Raw genomic sequence first — 22,288 nt, 5'->3', positions numbered from 1 at the left:
CCCCACTCCAGTCCTCTTGCCTGGAAAATCCCATGGACGAAGGACCCTGGTAGGCTGCAGTCCATGGGGTCATGAAGAGTCGGACACGACTGAGAGACTTCACTGTCTCTTTTCACTTTCACGCATTGGAGAAGGAAATGGCAACCCACTCCAGTGTTCTTGCCTGGAGAATCCCAGGGACGGGGGAGCCTGGTGAGCTACCATCTATGGGGTCGCACAGAGTCGGACACGACTGACGTGACTTAGCAGCAATTAACACAAAATGCATTTTTTCCTCCTGCTTTCATAGAATCCTGTTTTCTAATTCCAACTGACTGTTCTGAGAGTGAAGGGTCCCAGTTTCCATTCTATAGCGGCGATTTTTATCTTCTCCCACATTCCTGTCACATAATGGATGTGCCCACATCTAAAGAGGGTTTCTGTAGGCAACTTTTGCTTCAGGTTAGGAATCTAATAATAGGTTCCTTCTGCTGTCTGGCTCTCATCTACTTCCTTTATTGTTAAAGTTTAGTGTCGGAATAAATGTTTTTGAATTTAGGAAGACTTTACCAGAGACTAACTTAATTTTGTAAAAAATGCTATATATATATATATATAAATTTTGTTGTTGTTGTTCATTTAGAGATTTACTTAGGGGTATATATATAGTGAGGTATTTTTTGCTTCTTTTGGGTTATTATGGGTTTTTTTTTTCCCATTTATTTCCTTAAAATACAATGATAATCACGAATTTGTTTTAAGTACCAACAGGAAAGTAAAACTTTAGAATGTCTCTTCTCATCAGTTAGTTGTAATGTGTTTAAGATTTATGAATTATGAATTAACTTTTGTCATCATTAATGATGATGGCTACTGTCTATTGGACTTTCACTGTGTGCCAGATTGTGTGCTAAGCATTTCACGTTCATTATTTCATTTAATCTATTAAGTATTACATTCTGTTGCAAGTGAAGGAACAGAAGCTCAATAAAGCTCAGGAACTTGCCTAAGAATGCAGAGTAAATATTAGAGGCAAGAATAATTCAGGGGTTGTTGTTTTAGTCACTAAGCTGTGTCCAGCTCTTTTGTGACCCCATGGACTGTAGCCTGTCAGGCTCCTCTGTTCGTGAGATTTCCCACGCAAGAATACAGGAGTGAGTTGCCATTTCCTTCTCCAGAGGATCTTCCCAACCCAAGGATCAAATCTGTGCATCCTGCATTGGCAGGCAGTTTCTTTACCACTGAGCCACCAGGGAAGCCTGACTGGTAAAATATGTCATTAAGTAAGGTAATACTATAAATGGAATAATGCTTATATTAAACATTAATGAGCCTGCTCAGAAAGAAACAATGGAATGACTAAAGTAGTATACATTAAGTAATTGTTATAAGGAAATGATAATTCCACCAAACAGTATTTGCCAAGTCCATTATAATCACTTAAAAGAATTTTCTTTCCTGAAACCACTCAGATTGTGCGATCTTAGTTCCCTGACTGGGGATGGAACCCATGCTCCCTTGCATTGGGAGTATGGAGTCTTAACCAACAGACTGCCAGGGAAGTCCCATAAACTCTGCTTTTTATTAAAGTGCTTAGCCCATTAATTTTTTTTTTTTTTTTTTTTTGGCCATGCTATGCAGCATGCAGGATCTGTTTTCTGACCAGGGATGGAATCTATGTCCCCTGCAATGGAAGTGCAGAGGCCTAATCACTGCACAGCCAGAGCATTCTCCCCATTAACATGTATTGTAATTATTGGATTTAGGTCTACCATTTTACCATTTTCTTTGTTCCTTCGGCTTTTTGTTCCACTTCTTCTTTTGGATTGCTTGGACATTCTTTAGAATTCCATTTTATCTAATGGCTTTTTAGCTATATCGCCTGGCATTTGTTTTTACTGTTTGCTCTAAGGTTTACGGTACACACCCTTAACTAGAAATCTTGCAACTGGATCGGCCCATTCACCTTCCATACCTGTCCTTGAAGCTATAATTGTTTTTTGGTTGTTGTTGGCTTGTTTTTTTTTCTTTTTGTCTGTGCTGGGTGTTTGTTGCTGTGTGAGGGCTTTCTCTAGTCGTGATGAGCCAGGGCCACTCTCTAGTCGTGGGGAGCCGGGGCCACTCTCTAGTCGTGGGGAGCTGGGGCCACTCTCTAGTCGTGGGGAGCTGGGGCTACTCTCTAGTTGGGGTGCTCAGGCTTCTCCTCTGTGGCATATGGGCCCTAGAGCACTGGCTTCAGTACTTGTGGCCCAAGGGCTTAGTTCCTCTGCAGCTTGTGGGATCTTCCCCAACCAAGGATGGGACCTGTGTCCCCTGCATTGACAGGCAGATTCTTTGTTTTTAAATTTGTTTACCTTGTTTTATTATTTATTTTTGGCTGTACTGGGTCTTTGTGGCTACTCTCAGGCGTCTTCTAGTTGGGGCCAGTGGGGGCTACTCCCCAGTTTCCGTGCTTGAGCTTCTCCTCGCGGTGGCTTCTCTTATTGCGGAGCTCGGGCTCTTATGGCATGACTAGAGTACATGGTTGCAGTGCATGGGCTCAGTAGTTGTGGCACATGGGCCTAGTTGTCCTGAGCCATGTAGAATCTTCCTGAACTTGCAAGCAAACCCTTGTCCCTTACATTGGCAGGTGAATTCCTAACCACTGGACCACCAGGGAAGTCTTCCCTAAGAAGGGTCTTATTGTCTTGCTTAAGTTTCACTGAATGAATTGACTTTGCTTCACCAGATTTGGGAAGTGTTCAGCCATTATTTTTCCATAACATACTGATTAATGTTGACCCTCTACCCCAAATTTTTAAGTAGTTCTACCCATAGCATATACACACTTCCTACAACTAAAATATATATATTTTTAAATTTTGAGTCAATTAGTTAACAATGGCACAGGAATGCAACTAATTCTTTATTCATTCACTCATTCATTTAATACGCAATTACTGGGCAGGAACTGTTTTAGGTGCTGAGGATAGGCTAATAAACACACAAGATTATATAACACTTAGAAAATGTAACGAATATTAAAAATATACATTAAACGGGAATTCCCTGGAGGTGCAGTGGTTAGGACTCTATGCTTTCACTGCCAAAGGTCTGAGTTCAATCCTTGGTTGATCCCACAAGTTGTGCAGTGAGACAAACAAACAAGGTAAATTAACTTATTTAATTATCATAACAACTCAGTAACATGAGTATCCCTATTTTACAGATGAAGAAACAGAACTTAAAGAGATTAAGCAACGTTGTCAAAGCTCACATATCAGAGCTGGACTTTGAACCTAACTAGTCTGGCCTGGAAAATCCCATGGACGGAGGAGCCCCGTAGGCCGCAGTCCATGGGGTCGCTCAGAGTCGGACAGGACTGAGCGACTTCACTTTCACTTTTCACCTTCATGCATTGGAAAAGGAAATGGCAACCCACTCCAGTATTCTTGCCTGGAGAATCCCAGGGACAGGGGAGCCTGGTGGGCTGCTGTCTATGGGGTCGCACAGAGTTGGACACGACTGAAGCAACTCAGCAGCAGCAGCAGCAGTCTGGCTCTAGGATTGCACTTTAAAATCCTTGCCACTTTACCACTGAAGGCAAAAGAATGGAGGCTATAAAGATGGGCAGCTGTTACTTTTAGCCTCATGAGCACAAGGTAAATCAAGACTAATCTCTTGGCAACTCCCTGGTGGCACAGTGGTTAGGACTCTGAGATCTCACTGCAGGGGGACCCAGGTTCAATCCCTGGTTAGGGAACTAAAGTCCCACAAGCCGTGCAGCATGGCCAAAAAAAAAAAAAAAAAAAGAAAGACTAAACTCTCTTTCAGCTTGGAGAGTTTATTATTATAGCAAAGGTTAGTACAGCTTAACTGGAATTAGTGGAATCAAACAGAATTAATGAAATCAAGTGAGGAAACAATACAGTACTATATAGAAAAGGAAATAGTCACCATGCTGCTGTGGATCCATAGGTGGCAGAAAGATAAATTCATGGAGATATTGTTAACAGCTTTTAAGCACATGAGCTAAAAGCCACCTGGGATGCCCAGGTGGCACTCAGTTCAGTTCAGTCACTCAGTCATGTTCAACTCTTTGAGACCCCATGGACTGCAGCACACACCCTGTCCATCACCAACTCCTGAAGCTTGCTCCAACTCATGTCCTTTGGGTCAGTGATGCCATCCAACCATCTCATCCTCTGTCATCCCCTTCTCCCCCTGCCTTCACTCTTTCTCAGTATCAGGGTCTTTTCCAGTGAGTCAGTTCTTCGAATCAGGTGGCTAAAGTACTGAAGCTTCAGCATCAGTCCTTCCAGTGAATATTCAGGACTGATTTCCTTTAGGGTGAACTGGTTGGATCTCCTTGCAGTCCAAGGGACTAGTGGTAAAGTCCAGGTGGTGCTGGTGGTAAAGAATCTGCCTGCCAAAGCAGGAGATGCAAGAGATGCTGGTTTGATCAGTGGCTCAGGAAGATCCCCTGGGAGTAGGAAATGGCAGACCACTCCAGTATTCTTGCCTGGAAAATTCCATGGACAGAGGAGCCTGGTAGGCTATAGTCCACGGAGTCACAAAGAGTCAGACGTGACTGAAGGCACGCCCACGTGTGCACACACACACACATTCACATGGTGGCTTTTAGATTCTGTTTTCATTTGGAGTGAGTGTCTTCTAAAAAAAAATAGATGATCTAAGAGCTTACCATAGTGGTTCCCCAGATACTGAGACTTGGTTTTCCCTTTTCATTAATGACTGTGTGTCATGCTGTTTCCCCAAGCAATCATTAAATGTAAGATGGTTGAATGTTTTTTAAAAATAAGTTTCTAAGGGAACCTGAGTTCAATCCCTGATCAGGGAACTAGATCCCACATGCCACGACTGAGAGCTCACATGCCACAACTAAAGATTCTATACGCTACAGCTGAAAAAGAAAAAAAAAAGATCCCGAGTACCCCAGCTAAGACCTGGTGCAGCCAAATAAACAAAGAAATACATTTTTAAAAGGTCTCTAAAGTTCTTTTTGCGGCAAGAACAGCTTGGTGGTAGATATATGGGAAGCAAACAGTACTGGAAAAACAGAGGCGATGACATAGCAGCAATTCAAAAAAAACTATGTTAAAATAATTTTTTGAAAAAGATACAGAGCATTTAATCTTGGAAAGTACAAGGATGTGAAAGGACTTCAGAATTAAGGGTGACTCTTTAAGCTGCTTTTGATTTTTAAAGATCCTAGTTTTAAAAACTTTAACATTTATAACTTTACAACATTTAATACATAGCATCGTCAAGATTCTGAAAATGAATCTGATGGGGAAAATAATAAGCAAATCTAAACTGCTGGATGTTAAATACAGAGCGCAAAGCAAGGTCACTGTGGCATCTTCTTAGTAAAGAAACTTCACTCTATGACAAGATTCCAACTAACTAGGACTCTTAAATAACAACAACAAAAAAGAATAACAAGCAACAATTAAGATTTATTGGATGTTTACCAGGTTCCAGGCATTGAGTTAAGTACTTTACACTGACTGTCTTTAATCTTGCCACAATCCTCCAGGGTAGATATTATTTATTATTATCTGCACTTTACAGATATGAAAACTGAGACTTAGGTTAAATCACTTGCCTAACATCCCATCACCAGCTATGGTGGACCCAACACGGATTTGGGTGAAGGCTTTCTGACTGCAGATCTGTCTCACTTTGAAAGCACTAGATAATACACACATTAGGTGAAAAAACAAAGAAAAGGAAAAAAGAAAAATTCCCTGTCAATTATTATTCTAACTTGGTGCAAAAAACCATGCTCAGCACTTGAGATTCTTACCTTGTTCTTACAGCAGCTTTACAGGGTAAGTACTATCATCTTCTTTTGATAGAGGAGGGATCTGAAGTTTAAAGAGGCCAATAAACTTGCCCAGAGCTACACATTCAGCAAGTGATGGATCCGACCGAGGCTTGGACCCAGGTCCATTTGTCTCCGAAGCCCTGGTGTTCTTCACCGTTTCTTTGGGGGACTCAGTGAATACCCCAGGTAGATCTTGCTCTCTGTTCCTATCTGTGAAGGTGCCAACTCTTCTCACATTTTCTAGGGCAATCATCCAAAACACGCACCCTCCACGGCCTCCTTCCACCAACCAACTCCCACAGTTCCTACCCAACCAGGTGAGACTCTGAGCAGATCTCCTGTCTGCTGTCCTCATCCACTGTCCCAATCTGGGTCCCTCCTGACTGCTCAAAAGCACCCAAGCTTACCTGGTTCCAGTGCTCATGTCCCACTGGAGTCACCTGCATACCGTTGATTCCTCTCCCTACCTCTCTGGAGTTCTGCCACACATACATTGCAGCAGTGACTATTTTTGTCTCCTCAGTGTCTTGCTAACCATCTGGCACACAGAGGTGGTTGCTCGTGACTGTGCTCGGCTTTCGGGATCTTAGTTCTCCAACCAGGGATCAAACCTCTCAACTAATGTTTGATGCCTGGATAAATAAACAGTGACCTCTGAAGTCCTATTCAATTACTATATCGTACTGAAGGCCATAAGTTGAAAGTCGCTGCCATTTATGGAACTCACACACACACACACACACACACACACACACAGTCACAGTCACAGTCACATATATTGGTGAATTGACAGTTCTAATATTTACAAGGAATGGATTAAAGTACTCATTATTAGAATGAATAATGACAATTGGCAGAGTAAATTTCTCTGTGTTTCGAACAGATTTTTCTTTCTTGCTTTTTGAAAGTGCTAACAAATTCTTTTCTAATTATAAGAGCACTAATGTTTGTAAAAATGGTCTGCATCTTCAGTTACATTATCTCAGTTCTGTAAAATACATGTCATAAGATACTGTACAGTAGGATAATGAGTTAAAGGGTGACTTTTTACCCCAAGATCACACAGCTAATAAATAAAATTGCTTGGGGACTTCCCTGGTGGTCCAGTGGCTAAGACTGAGCTTCTAATGCAGGGTACCTGGGCTTAATCCCTGGTCAGGGAACTAGATCCCCCATGCTGCAACTGAAGATCCTGCATGGTGCAACCAAGACCCAGCATAGCCAAATAAATAAATAAATAATGTAAGAAATAAAAAGAAACAATTCTAAAAATAAATTGCTGGGAACAGACTCCAGCTCTTCTTTTAATCCAGTGTTCGTTCTATGTTATCTATGCATGTTAAGTCAATTTAGTCATGTTCAACTCTGGGCAACCCTATGGACTATAGCCCACCATGCTCTTCTGTCTACGGGATTCTCCAGGCAAGAGTACTGAAGTGCGTTGTCATATCCTCCTGCAGGGCATCTTCCCAACCCAGGGATCGAACCTGTGTCTCTTGTGTCTTCTGCATTGGCAGGCAGGTTCTTTACCACTAGCGCCATCTGGGAAGCCCAATGTTATCTATGAAGACATAGATATTGTGGATGACACAGATATTGTGGAGTCACAATAAGTAGTTAGGGAAGATTATTTATCCTTTCCTTTATACCAAATGAGAAAGCATATATCCTGGTAGGCACTGGATTTGAAATCATGAGAGCAGTAGCAGAAATATTTTTAGTTTCCTTAATTTTCCTGACATATCCTTTATACTTTCTCTAAACTACTAAAAAAAAATGAGTAACATTTCGCTGTATAACTTCTGTACAATTTTTTACTATGTACCTATTTCAACATGTTTACAAATAAAATGATAGCAAAGAGTTTATCTTCTCTACTGAATTAAATTAGCGTCACAACGGCATACCAATTGAGGGCAGGTGTTCTCCAAAATACCTATAGAAACATGGTCTTTACTAGATAATTGAATGCCCTTGCTGGTATCTTTTCATGTCATTACATATTACAATAGGATTGTGAGGTAGGTGCTCAGTAAGAGTAATGAGGAGACCCATGTAACACATGAACTGAGAAGCGAAGACTGCTGGGTATCACAGATCTGTAAGCAGCAGACAGAGGTTTCCTTGAACCAAAACCTCTGCAATTTTCATTAGATTGTACTGCCTAGCTGCTGCTGCTGCTGCTGTAAGTCGCTTCAGTCGTGTCCGACTCTGTGCGCCCCATAGACGGCAGCCCACCAGGCTCCGCCTTCCCTGGGATTCTCCAGGCAAGAACACTGGAGTGGGTTGCCATTTCCTTCTCCATGTACTGCCTAGTCCTGCTGGTAAAAGGCAGGACTAGATCTCTGGTCATATTTTTCGGGTTTCAATGCTGCTCTGCTGGACACAATGTCCTCACAGAAAAGATCTTCTATATGTATTAAGTGTAAAAAGCAAGGCGATATATTTCATTTTACTACTTTTACAGAAATAAAGTGAAACTTTTAAAAAAGAATTTATGTCTGCATTTGCCTATTACCCACATACTCTCGGTTGCCTACAGGCTCTCCATGTGTAAAGTATGGGTGCTGGGATTACATTAAATATTGCAAATATTAGAACAGTGCCTGGCACTCTGAAGTATCATTTTACTTGGATTCTCAGTTCAAATTCCCTGGCATAATCATTTTCTAAACTACCCTTTTAAAAATCATTTTCAATTGCAGGGGCAAGATGAAAATGTGGCAAGCCACAGCAAAAATGTAATTACTTAAAGCTGCTCTAAATTTGGCCCGAAACAGAATGATTAGCCAATACCGAAAGACGCTTGGTGAATCACAATTACTGTACAGATATCCCAAAGAAATTGTTCCCTATTTTACTGAATACATTTATTTGGTTATTACCAAGATCTTCCCCCCACCTACTCCCCAAAGGGGTCGCGAAGATGTTGACGACAATGTATTTTAACAGCTTGCTACTCTGAAGGGTATAAGCAACTTGAAGGAAAATCTAAAGCAAAATAACGATCTTAGATTGCGGCCCCCAAAACACATTTACAAGTCTCAACAACGCTTTTGGTTGTTGCTTGAGTTCTTGTTACCGCTTGAGTATCTAAGTTAAAGGCACACTAACTGCTGTAACGTCGTGGGAAAAGATGTGCTAGGATTACGTGCAAAACAGGGGGTCCGGGGAAAAGGGCGGACGCGCGAAGCTGACGAAAACCATCCCCCGCTCCGGCCACGCTGGGTTTTCGGCCTCCTCCCGGGCGCTTCCTTCCGCCGTCCGGGTCCAGAGAGTGACCTCAAGCAGGGGGCGGGGCCGGGGCGGGGCCGCCTCGGCGCACAGTGAGCTGATTCCGCGGTCGCCGCCCGCCTGGCCTGCCCACAGGTGTCGGAGCGCACGCGGGGCGCGGGCTCGCCCTCGCGTGCACGCCTGCGCGCCCTGAGCCGCGCGGCTCCGCCGTGCGACGCGCTTCCCGCCGCGCTCCGCGTCCATCCGGAGCACGGACGTGGGCTTTGCTCTGAGCAGCGGCTTGTGGCCGCCGTCTAACCCTAACTCGCTCTGTGGCTCGAGATCCCTCCAGTTCTCTAAACTCTGGGCCATTAGGGCAGCAGGACTAAGAGCACCCGGTCAGTCGCTGGTGCTCAGTAGGTCACTTATGTGATCAATCAAGGACTGTTGTAGAATTTTGCAGTTCCTTAGGAACTATTTTGAAGAAGGATTCTCTGGAAGGTATTTATAAAGTGTATATACGGATCCGCAGGCTCAGGCCTTGGGGACAACTTTCAATTAATTGTGCCTATTTTACAGAGGTCACGTGTCTCACTTTTATTTTTTTCTAAACTGAAATTATATTGGATGTTTTCCTCTTACCAATATCTGCTTTCATTTTGACTTTTCTTTCTTAGATTAGATGCTAACTGCAATTCTGGATTTCATGTAAAACTTTGAAATATTCAACTTTTGGTGTCTTTAGTCTTTGCTTCCTTCCCTCCTGTCACTAAATAACCGGTTCTTTAAGTTTCCAAAATGTTGTCAGTCCTGTTAGTATGACCTCCAATAATGTACACACCTAAACCATCTGAAGAGTATGGAAAGAAAGCATGGTCAAGAAGCATGTAAAATAATAAATCTAATGTGGCAACCTAATTTTAATATGAAATAACACTGTGCTGTTAATATCACTGTGATACACAAATATGACTGTGGGAATATAGTTCCAAGAGATTAGCCATTAATTAATATTTCCAAGTTAGTAAGAGCAGAGGTATTTGCATTGTTCTATTGCTAGTGATTTATTTTCACTTGTATTTCTTACATCCTTATCTTATCGCAAACATGGACTAGCATATCAAGATAATTTCATTCCACATGCATATGACTGGGTAAGGACACTAGGAAAACGCACTGTGAAAAAAGAATTTGTGGAAGAAGAAAAGCTAGAAATATAGACATTATAGAAAAGGCTTTTGTTGCTAAAAACAAATGTTACACGTATTTCTAGAGAAACTTCATATGGCCTAGTTTCTTTCATGAAAACTATCTGTTAAAACAAGCCTACAGACTCCTAATGAAGAAAGAAAAACTTGATTTTTAGAAATGTATGGCTACAAAGAATGGTAAAACAAGATGTAGGAAGGTTGTAACAAAAGACTTTCTTTCAAAAAGAAAAAAAAAGGCATTTGGATTCTGAGAAGTGACTGAAAGCTAGGACTGGAAGAACTGTATTATAGAATGAAATTGAAAGTAAACACCATGGAAATTTGCCTATACTGCTTCCCACTGTTTTATATAAGTTTTCCTCTTCTAATTTGATTGTGGGTTCCTCTCCAAAAGGAGGTACTTCTTTTGCACTTGCCACTTTGCCCTGGACACATAGTAGGTTCTCAAATTGTGTTAACAGATTGGCTCAAAAAGTTGTCCTGATGTTCTATATGTGGCATAAGAGACAAAAGGTGTGTTACTCTGTCGTGTCCGACTCTTTGCGATCCCATGGACCGCCGCCCACCAGCCTCCTCTGTCCATGAAATTCTCCAGGCAAGAATACTGGAGTGGGTTGGCATTTTCTTCTCCAAGCAAATGATCTAGTAATTAAGCTCATTAAAGATAAAGCTTCTTCTGCAGGAGTGTTTCTGAGAGTTTGCCCTTATTGCTAAACTAAAAAGGCCTCATCCAGTCTCACCTTAGATTTATGCCTAAAATGTAGTTAAAATCAACAGGATGACGGAAAATGAGGCTATTTACTTAAACCGGATAGGCCATTTTTGGGAAGCAGTGATTTCACAGCAGTAAACTGCGTGGATAAGCTTGCTGATGCTGAGATCTTAGTCTCTACATGAGATCATGTGGAAAGGCTGAATATGAGAAACTCTTTTTAGGTTTTCCATGCTTGCAATCAAACGAGTGTATACTGGAAAATGTACCAGGAGACCAGGCACAGACTCAGGATTTCGTTAACGTAATAACACTAGAGTTAGAAGTAATGCAAACTGCAGGATTTAAGTCTGTTCTAAACTGGAAAACTGGACAGCTGGAGTACCACATGGCGTGACTGTGTGGTATGATAAAAGCTCTGAATGGCGAAAGCCAAGAGACTGCCCCTGGAGCATATTCGTCCGGCTGCTGGCCTCCGAATCGAACCACTCGTGGATTCTCCGGCCCCGTCGGCCTCCGCCCTCGCCCGCCGCCCGGGTCCCCGGGTCTTAAGACTTCTCTCCAGTCGGAAGGGGCGCGGAGGGCAGGAGCCGGTGAGACACCAGCCCTGGTACAGCAGGCGGCTGGAGGAGTTGGTCCGGAACCCGCGAGACTGCAAGGCTGGGCACAGGAGATGGACTGCAGGATAAAGGGATACCCCAATATCGGTCTCTGCACTTAAACCGGGAATGGTATAGAAGGAAGCTTCTGGATGTCCCCACCCGGCCGCCTCCTCGCCGCCCCACCCCCCAGCTGTGCAGCGAGTAATTCATACAAAAGGCGGACTCTCCTCTGCCGGGGGAAGCCCAGGGACCGTCGATAAACTCCCACTACTCTGGAACCGAGGGAGCGCTCGTCCCCGCCCCCCACCCACCCGCTCTCGTCCTCCTCTGGGTCTAGAGGAGCATGCGCGGGGCGCCCAGCGCTCGTCAGTGGGCTGAGCGTACATCGCCCACGGTCCCCGAGACGTGGGGGGAGGGGATGGAGATTGAACTGGTGCCTGGTGGAGGCGGCGCGGGGTAAACTGGGAAAGTGGTGTCGTGTGCTGGCTCCGCCCTTTTCCCCGAGGGTGGGGGAGAACCGTATATAAGTGCCGTAGTCCCCGTGAACGTTCTTTTTCGCAACGGGTTTGCCGCCAGGACACAGGTGAGTGTCGGGTGTGGCTTCGGTTGGGCCCAGCCTCCGCCGACGGCCGCGGCCTTCGCGTGCGTGTATCTCCCGCAGCGCCCGTGGGCATTTTCACCATGTTCTTGACCCGAATTTCGGGGTGTGAGAGGGTGGGGGGCGTGGGGAGAGTTCGAGGCCTTGCGCTTTTCTCGCAGTCCCTTCGCCTCGTGCTTGGGTTGAGGCCTGGGCTGTGGCACCGTGGCCGCTGCGTGGGGATCCTGTCGCGCTTTGCCGCTCTGTTCCTCCCACCCCGCCGCCACACACACACTATTGAACAACTCCTTACAGCCGCGGGTTTTTTCGGCCGGGGCGGTTCACCCGGGGCCGGCCGGGGGTTGACAGGATGGGCTTCTCGGCGCTCGTCGGGATTCGGGGTAGGGGGCGGCCGCGAGGCGCAAGAGAGCGCGGGCCTGCTTTCCCGGCGCACATGCCGTAGCGGCCTCGCTGGGCCGAGGCGGGGCGGGAGAGCCGTGGCGGCCGGGCGAGCAGAGCGCCGCCCCGCCCGGCACCAGTTGCGTGCGCGGAAAGATGGCCGCTCCCCGGCCCCTCTGCACGGCTTCAAAATGGAGGACGCGGCGGCCCGGGCGGGGAGCGGCCGGTGAGTCACCCGCACAAAGGGCCCGGGCCCGTCCCTGCCTGGCGCCGCTTCCTTGGGACACCCCCCACCCCCCGCCCCCTGCGGCGGACCGGGTGCCGTCCTGGCCCCTCGATGCCTCGCGTTTCCAGAGCGACACATGGGGTGGGGGAGGGGAATCTGGACGGTGGAGCTTATGGGTGGAGACTTGAGTTGGGCCAGCTTGGCGCTAGTTGTAATACTCCTTGGAATTTGCCCTTGGAGTTTGGATCGTAGCTTTTTCTTCAGCTTCCGGACAGTGGTTTAAAGTTTCCCACACCTCCATCCCTTTCTAATTAGGTGTCGTGAAAACCACCGTTAAACCTAAGCCAAAATGGGAAAGGAGAAGACCCACATCAACATCGTTGTCATTGGGCACGTAGATTCAGGGAAGTCTACCACGACTGGCCATCTGATCTACAAATGTGGCGGGATCGACAAGAGAACAATTGAAAAGTTCGAGAAGGAGGCTGCCGAGGTAGGCAAACGTAAGAATATAGGCTGAGAAAATGCATTGAGTGGTAATTTTCCGAAAACGAGCCACTAGTCTAGAATTTTACTAGTTAAAAGGTAAATTGCAAAGTTTGCTAAGTCAGTTAACTTTTGAAAATAAGGTAGATGAACTTAAGTGTAACAGTTGTAAGTGAAATCCGGCATTTTTTCCAAATTCGGTAAAAGAATTTCATGCTGAAGTTCATGGTTTAGTTACCAAGTAATCGTCCGTAATCTTTCTAGATGGGAAAGGGCTCCTTCAAATATGCCTGGGTCTTGGACAAACTTAAAGCTGAACGTGAGCGTGGTATCACCATTGATATCTCCCTGTGGAAATTTGAGACCAGCAAGTACTATGTTACCATCATTGATGCCCCAGGACACAGAGACTTCATCAAAAACATGATTACAGGCACATCCCAGGTTTGTGAGACTAAAAACTACTGAAAATAACTCTTTGGGTCTGTTTTTACACTGGCAAAGCCGTGAATCCTTTTGAAGAACTTGGTTTTAACAGGATGTGGACTTGTTTTCTTTCAAAGGCTGACTGTGCTGTCCTGATTGTTGCTGCTGGTGTTGGTGAATTTGAAGCCGGTATCTCCAAGAATGGGCAGACCCGTGAGCATGCCCTTCTGGCTTATACCCTGGGTGTGAAACAACTAATTGTTGGCGTTAACAAAATGGATTCCACTGAGCCACCCTATAGCCAGAAGAGATACGAAGAAATTGTTAAGGAAGTCAGCACCTACATTAAGAAAATTGGCTACAACCCCGACACAGTAGCATTTGTGCCAATTTCTGGCTGGAATGGTGACAACATGCTGGAGCCAAGTGCTAATGTAAGAGATTTTCAAGTTTTTAAGACTTAAGTTCTGTAAGGGGGTTTAGTTGGATGGTAACACAGCCTTTCTTGTTCTAGATGCCATGGTTCAAGGGATGGAAAGTCACCCGTAAGGACGGCAATGCCAGTGGAACCACCCTGCTTGAAGCTCTGGATTGCATCCTGCCACCAACTCGCCCAACTGACAAACCCTTGCGTTTGCCTCTCCAGGATGTCTATAAAATTGGTGGTAAGTAGAATAAAACCATTAGAATTTGTCTGGGTTGGTACAATACCTTCTGCCTGCGTTTGAGGCATTTATTAAGTGCTGTAAACGTTTATTTTAGGTATTGGTACTGTCCCTGTGGGTCGTGTGGAGACTGGTGTTCTCAAACCTGGCATGGTGGTCACCTTTGCTCCAGTCAATGTAACAACTGAAGTGAAGTCTGTAGAAATGCACCATGAAGCATTGAGTGAAGCCCTTCCTGGGGACAATGTGGGCTTCAATGTCAAGAACGTGTCTGTCAAAGATGTCCGTCGTGGCAATGTGGCTGGTGACAGCAAAAATGATCCACCCATGGAAGCTGCTGGCTTCACAGCTCAGGTAACACTTGGAGACAGGTTTTTATTTACTGCTATAACTTTAAGGGTCTTTGAGACACAACTAAATACAAGTCTTCTTTCCAGGTGATTATTTTGAACCATCCAGGCCAAATCAGTGCTGGATATGCACCTGTGCTGGATTGTCACACAGCTCACATTGCTTGCAAGTTTGCTGAGCTGAAGGAGAAGATTGATCGTCGTTCTGGGAAAAAGCTGGAAGATGGCCCTAAATTCTTGAAATCTGGTGACGCTGCCATCGTTGATATGGTTCCTGGCAAGCCCATGTGTGTCGAGAGCTTCTCTGATTATCCTCCCCTGGGTAAGGATGTTTTTCTGCTGTAATTAAAAACTAAGTTTTAGAAGTAAACTTAAAGGTTTGAAAAATGTTTCTAATGGTAATACAATGTTTGTTTTTCATAGGCCGTTTTGCTGTGCGTGACATGAGACAGACAGTCGCTGTGGGTGTCATCAAAGCAGTGGACAAGAAGGCAGCTGGAGCTGGCAAGGTCACCAAGTCTGCCCAGAAAGCTCAGAAGGCTAAATGAATATTATCCCCAATACCTGCCACCCCAGTCTTAATCAGTGGTGGAAGAACGGTCTCAGAACTGTTTGTCTCAATTGGCCATTTAAGTTTAATAGTAAAAGACTGGTTAATGATAACAATGCATCGTAAAACCTTCAGAAGGAAAGGAGAATGTTTTTGTGGACCATATGTTTTGTGTGTGGCAGTTTAAGTTATTAGTTTTTTAAAATCAGTACTTTTTAATGAAAACAACTTGACCAAAAATCTGTCACAGAATTTGAGACCCATTAAAAAAAGTTTAATGAGAAACCTGTGTCTTCCTTTTGGTCAACACTGTAACTCCCTATAGTATTACTTTGGTAAGAGTTGCTTATAAGCTATTTCTGGTAAAACAATTTTCAAATTATGGGTTTGTATTTCTAGGGTGGAGCTTCAGGTTTGTTAACCTTGTGTTGAGAACTCCTCTGTTTTAATAACATCTTAAGCATTGGTGCAACACTTTTCTATATTAGGACAGATGAGCAAAGAGTAACTGTTTTATATGTAAGCTAGTTTGTAAGGTCAGATTCTATAGTATAGAAGCTCCTGTTGCATATAAAATTGTGTATGGTTACATAAATGAATAAATCTATGTCATTTAGTTTGCCAGTTATGAGGATGTGCATTCACATTTATAATAAGTAGTTAAAATGTGAGGCTTATAGTATTGAGGACTGCCCTGCTAGAGTTAATTGTATACAGGTTCTAGGAAAAATAAAAGATGCTGGAGGCTAATTGTGTTTCCTGTCACTTAAATAGAAGTGAACTTTATAGGAATTCTCATGTAATGGGCAAGGTTGGGTGAATGAGAACATTGCTACATTGGCGAGGAGGTATGGCCCATTTGGGTCTGAGTGTAGGTTCATCTAGTTAATGTTTTCAAAGTTAACTGCCATTTTAAAAACGAGAAAGGAAACTGGAAGTTGTCATTTGCAGGTTGCTATAATTTGACAGTTGAATGAAAATCACCCTTAACTCGAGAGGAATTACTTTCATAACCTGTCAATTGTAGGGCTTGTTCACAAATGGGAAAAACTAGGTGGTCAGTTGATAATTGGTCTCTGGTATAAGCAATGTAATTCTAAGTTACCTTGGTTTTGATAGTAAGTCTTACGCATTTGCAGAAACTGAGTAATTCTGTATCTGATAACTAGGCTTTTATAATATGAAAGGAAAATTAATCCAGCTGAACTGGTGAAATCACACCAGATACCATTCTAGAAGCCTTTTTTACGAATAGAAAGCATCCTCTGAGCTGTAGACAGGTGGTTTGTTAATTGCAATTTTTCCTGGATAAAAATAATTTATATGGCCATTGGTAGGGACTCTAAAATGACAAAGGATTTGGTCCCTAGCTTGTTCCTTAATGTTTTGACAGGTATGGTGTTAACTGATTAAAGGAGATGAATAAAGATTGCTAGCTAGTAAATAGCTGGTGAAGACTTGTCTTCACAAGGAAGGTTTCATTGCAGAAAAGAGCTTTTGTTAAGTGGAAGTTTAAGGAGAGCAGGACAGTTGGCATGCTTGGAGCCATAGATTTGTCTGTACAGAATTGCTGTGAGCGCCACCTACTGGTGGTCACTACAGACTTGTTTAAAACATGGATTTCTAGATTCAGGATGAATGTTTTGCTCAGTTTTTTATGCAGTTGCTTTCTGAATATGAACTGACTGAAAAGATTTATAAAATAAACTGGTGCTTGACCTTAAACCCCATTTTTAAAATTGCCTAGCTGTTGAAATGGAATCTTGTTGAAACTTGGCCCCAGGAATTCTTGTGTGGTTTCAGAATATGAGAGGCAGTATGATTTCTGAAAAAATGATTCTTAATCCTATTCCCATAATAGGCAGTATAGTTGAGTTTTGGCCAGATTAACTGTGCTTCGGGGGTTTTTTCAAGAGCATGAGCAATTAATCTGGTTGGGTTCTGGTCTGCCCAAAAGCAGATTGCATATACTGAAGAGCTTGATTATTAGTAATTTGCAGAATGGGGTATATAAATACCAGGACAGGACTATAGAGACTATTTTTATTAAAATGTATTTACCTTGGTTACCTTTTGTTAGGTTGAGTACTGAGCTCATGCCAAAAACAGGCTGTTTCTGGCTCTATATACAATTCTTGAAATGGGCAGCTCTAGAAAAGGGATGAAAACTTGTGTGTCAAGATGTCCTTTTATGTTTTCTGTTGATAGGTGTTAGACGTCCTTGTGAAATGCTGCAAGATTATGTACAGTCACTTGGGAATTATTAAAGGTATATTAGTTATTCCCTTGTATCTTAAAAGGAATGAGCAGCATGAGTTCTCAATCTTGTGATAAGAGAAGAGCAAGCTCTTCCATATGAGAAAGAAGGTGGAATGAAATGTATTTTCCTTTATTTGCAGCGTTCCTGAAATTTTTGCTGATCTGGTTTTGGTTTTCATGACTTCTGTCCTTTTTTCCTGCAAACTTAAGAGGTTCTCTCACCCAGGAGCATCAGAGTCCTCTATTTGCAGGCCTCTGGGAACTTCCTAGACTAGTTAAAATCACAATTGAAGTTGCATTGCTTACTCAGGTGATAGTGATTTAGAAAAAACTTTGGAAACTGCCGCATGGCTTCTGAGAGGTCATTGACCTCTGATCCAATGGAAAACTTGGAAAGGATCATATGGGTTTCTTTTCTAAACAGGTTATGCTACATAGTCCTGCTGTTAATAGAAATGAGTGAGATTAGTGAATTTGTCCTATACCTTGGACGACCTTGAGCAGGCCCATGGTTCACCAAGCCTTGAGTGCTCAGTGACAACAAAGAGCATGTTAATATTTCAAGTAAGCAATAATAGAAAAGTTATTGGAATATTTTAAAGTTCTTACCACTTTTTTCATTGAGGTCCTTAACCTAAAATTTACCCTGTAAAAAGCATTTTGCAAGTTTTGATAAAGTTTACCAAAAAACAGTTTATTTACCACAATCATGGTATAGAATATTTCCGTCACCTTTCCCCCTCCCAAATTCCCCACGTCCCTGTGTGGTCACTCTTCTCTACCTCTTATTCTTGGTAACTACTGACCTATATTCTTTCCCCGTTACGATTTTTAGCAGTGTCACATACCTGATTTGATACCATATGTAGCCTTTGAATCTGGTTTCTTTACTTAGCATGATGCCTTTGAGATGATCTGTTTTGCATGTATCAGTAATCTGTTCCTTTTTAATAACTATAAGCTTGTTTACAGCTGAGGGACATTGGTTGTTTTGGATAATTACAAATAAACCACTAAACATTCACATATAGGTTTGTGTGTGATTATAGGCTTTCATTTTCCTTGTGTAAAAACCTAGGAGTGGGATTGCTTACTCTTGGCAAGTGTATACTTTTTAAGAAACTGCTAAATTTCAAAGTGAACCGTTAGTAATAAGTTTTATTTTGATAGGAATTTTTTGAAAGTAATTCATTTGGCTCTGTTATTGTTGTCAGGTCTCAGTTGTGGCACATGGGGTCTTAGTTGCATCATTATCTCCCGTTGCAGCACAACTAGGGGCTCTCTAGTTGAGTATAGGGTTAGTTGCCTGGGATCAAACGCACATCTGCATTACAAAGTGAATTCTTAATCATTGGACCACCAAGGAAGTTGCTGATGTGATTAATTTTTAAATGAAAAGTAATTTGAGTAAGGTTTCTCTTGTAGCTCAGTCAGTAAAGATTCTACCTGCAGTGCAGTAGACCGGAGTTCGATCCCTGGGTTGGGAAGATCCCCTGGAGAAGGAAATGGCAAACCTCCAGTATGCTTTCCTGGAAAATGTCATGGACAGAGGAGCCTGGTGGGCTGCAATCTATAGGGTTGCAGAGTTGGGCTCAACTGAGTGACTAACACTTATTTTGACTAAGTGTTACACTGAGATTCTAGGACAGGGGTGCCAGACACTATTCTATTCCACAAACTTGGGATAGGATTGTGAACAAAAGAAAGTCCGTGCCCTTGGAGTTGATAGTCTACTGGGGGAACTAAATACTGAGTTAGGTAGGCAAAATCTGAGTTCTGGTGATGCTCTTAAGGGAAAGAAGGATGCTCTGAGCAGGAAGAGTGAAAGAGATGTAATTTAGATTGTCTAGAGAAGGTTACTTGTCAAATAGCTGAGATCTTAAAGGATAAGTAAAAATTACTGAATTGAAAAATGTGAAAATGTTGCACTACTCTGTAACAATTACATAGAATCAGAAGTCTTGTGGGTGTGAGTCACTCAGTTGTGTCTGCCTCTTTGGGAGCTCATGGACTGTAACCTGCCAGGCTCCTCTGTCCATGCAATTATCCAGACAAGAATACTGGCGTTGGTAGCCTATTCCTTCTCCAGGGGATCTTCCCAACCTAAGGATCGAACCTAGGTCTCCTGCATTGCAGGTAGATTCTTTACCAGCTGAGCTACCAAGAAAGCCCTAGAAAAGTCTTGAAAACCTAGGAACCTTTTAACTACTCAAATCGATTTTGAATATGCTCATGGCAGTTTTTGGTTGATTACTTTGTCAGTGTGGGGTTGTCAGAAGCACAGTTGCTCAGTTGTGTCTGACACTTTCTGAGCTCATTGACTGTAGCCCACGACTCTTTTTGACCCCATGGACAGTAGTAGCCCACTAGGCTTTTCTGTTCATGGAATTTTCCAGGCAAGAATAGTAGAGTGGGTTGTCATTCCTGTTCCAGGGGAGCTTCCTGACCTGGGGTGGGGATTGAACCCTGGTCTCCAGCATCCCTTTCCTTGGCAGGCAGGTTCTTTATCTCTGAGTCACCTGGGGAGCCCCATAGCGCTGTCACTGCTGTTAGAAATGGAGAGACTGAGGTATGGAGGCGACTAAATGGTCCCATTGCTGGATGAAATTTTTTTTTTAATTTATTTAAATATTATTGTTGGTAACATAAATAGGGTATTCTCTTCGTCTAATTGAATGATTCCATTTTCTTTTTTAAGAGTTACTAATTTACCTGAAGACGCCAGTCAGTACCTCTCAGTCACATCAGAACTAAACACTTCAGTTCCTACAGCTGTTTCTTAAAGTATAGTTGATTTACAATGTTGTTTCAAGTGTACAGCAAAGTGACTCAGTTATATGTGTATATATTCTTTTTCAGGGGCTTCCCAGGTGGCTCAGTAGTAAAGAATCTGGCTGCCAAGCAGGGGACACGGGTTCCATCCCTGGATTGGGAACTGGTATTACCCACTCCACTATTCTTGCCTGGGAAATCTCTATATTCCATGAATACCATATTCCATGGGGTCGCAAAAGAGTTGGACATGACGTAGGGATTTTAACATTTTTTCCCAGGCTCTTCCTATATATGTTATTTAAAAATATTGAATATAGTTCCCTGTACTATACAGTGGATTTTGTCGGTTATATATTTCTGTTTTTGTTTTGTTGGTTTTTTTGGCCTCACTGCACGGCAGCACGTTGGATCTTAATTCCACATTCGACAAGGGATTGAACCCACACACCCTGCAGTGGAAGTGCAGAGTCTTATCCACTAGACTGCCAGGGAAGTCCCTGGTTACCTTTTTCCTTTTGTATGATTCCATTTATATGAAATGTCCAGACTAGACAGAGCCAGAGAGAAAGCAATGATTAAAAATACTCGAGTGATGGTTACACAACAGTAGATACACTCCAAACCATTGACTTTTATACTTTAAAAGAGGTGAATGTTGTATGTGAGTTACATCTCATAGCTTTTTAAAAAAATGTCAGGTATCAGGACAGCCCAGAGGTCAGTTGTTTAAGGCCAAATGTCCATCATGGGTTGATTGGGCAGTCTGTCTTGGATCCACACACTACACAAGGCAGTTACTACACAGGTTACTAGTTCCTTGCCCTAGTAGAAATCGGCACAATTGAGAGATCTCAATTTCCCTAAATAGGCTGATATTAGGTGGGGTGTGTGAATGTGTGTATGGCTTGTCAATTAAAGTGACTTGAAGCAGAACCACCTGTGTAACAGGCCCTGGCTGGCTTTCGGGTATGTGAGTGGGGAGAGGAAGGAATGTGTCCCAGTTTTCTGTTATTTAGTCACTAAGTCATGTCTGATTCTTTGCAACCCCATGGACCGTAGCATACCAGGCTTCCCTGTGCTTTTCAATCTCCTGAAGTTTGTTCAAACTCGTCCATTGAATTGGCAATGCTATCCAACCATCTCATCCTCTTTTGCTCCCTTCTCCTGCCCTCAATTTTTCCCAGCATCAGGTCTTTTCCAATGAGTTTGCTCTTCACATAAAATCACCTGTGACCATTTCATGTGTCCTGGGTTTCTTTGTGGCAGGCACTGGGTTCCATGAGTGAGAATCCTAAGGGAAACAGATGGAAGCCTTATTATCTTTAATAGGACTCAGCTTTGGAATTCATGTAATGTCATTTCTGTAGTCACTGGCTCACTCCACAGACCCCAACTCGAGGTGAGAGGAGTGTCACTTTCATGTGGTAGGAAGAGCATGTGAGATGGAAGTTGTGGTCATCTTTGGAAAATACCATATTTTTATGATAATGTGTATAGTTCAGTCTCTCAGTCCTGTCCAACTCTTTGGGACCCCATGGACTACAGCATGCCAGGCCTCCCTGTCCATCACCAACTCCTGGAGTTGACTGAAACTCATGTCCATTGAGTCGGTGATGCCATCCAACCATCTCATCCTCTGTCGTCCCCTTCTGCCTTCAATCTTTCAGGGTCTTTACAACTGAGTCAGTTTTTCACATCAGGTGGCCAAAGTATTGGAACTTCAACATCATTGCTTCCAGTGAATATTCAAGACTGATTTCCTTTAGGATGGACTGGTTGGATCTCCTTGCAGTCCAACGGACTCTCAAGAGTCTTCTCCAACACCGAGTCCAAAAGCATCAATTTTTCGGCGCTCACGGAGACGGCAATGGCACCCCACTCCAGCACTCTTGCCTGGAAAATCCCATGGACGGAGGAGCCTTGTGGGCCGCAGTCCGTGGGGTCGCTAAGAGTCGGACATGACTGAGCGACTTCACTTTGACTTTTCACTTTCATGCATTGGAGAAGGAAATGGCAACCCACTCCAGC

General features: G+C 43.3%; 1 protein-coding gene across 1 annotated transcript; it reads left to right on the top strand.

The window, feature by feature from the left end:
• The first annotated feature begins 13,064 nt into the window (after window positions 1-13,064).
• On the top strand, window positions 13,065-18,513 carry EEF1A1 (eukaryotic translation elongation factor 1 alpha 1). The gene is made up of 7 exons (XM_055534803.1): window positions 13,065-13,242; window positions 13,500-13,679; window positions 13,799-14,095; window positions 14,176-14,326; window positions 14,424-14,680; window positions 14,764-14,998; window positions 15,100-18,513. Exons 1-7 carry the CDS (start codon window positions 13,099-13,101, stop codon window positions 15,222-15,224), a joined length of 1,389 nt encoding a protein of 462 aa, XP_055390778.1. The 5' UTR covers window positions 13,065-13,098; the 3' UTR covers window positions 15,225-18,513.
• The last annotated feature ends 3,775 nt before the right edge of the window (window positions 18,514-22,288 follow it).

Source organism: Bubalus kerabau, chromosome 9 (genome assembly GCF_029407905.1).
Source record: "Bubalus kerabau isolate K-KA32 ecotype Philippines breed swamp buffalo chromosome 9, PCC_UOA_SB_1v2, whole genome shotgun sequence".
In the NCBI taxonomy this organism is placed as follows: Eukaryota; Metazoa; Chordata; class Mammalia; order Artiodactyla; family Bovidae; genus Bubalus; species Bubalus kerabau.
The sequence above is the reverse complement of the archived record's forward strand: the minus strand, read 5'-3'. Positions and strand labels throughout refer to the sequence as shown.

What these genes read in the sequence shown, in the direction of transcription:
- EEF1A1 (XM_055534803.1), top strand. Translation starts at nt 13,099, where the DNA reads ATGGGAAAGGAGAAGACCCACATCAACATCGTTGTCATTGGGCACGTA. An exon ending in TCGAGAAGGAGGCTGCCGAG is followed by an intron (nt 13,243 to 13,499) that starts GTAGGCAAACGT and finishes TAATCTTTCTAG; the next exon opens with ATGGGAAAGGGCTCCTTCAA. An exon ending in GGATGTCTATAAAATTGGTG is followed by an intron (nt 14,327 to 14,423) that starts GTAAGTAGAATA and finishes CGTTTATTTTAG; the next exon opens with GTATTGGTACTGTCCCTGTG.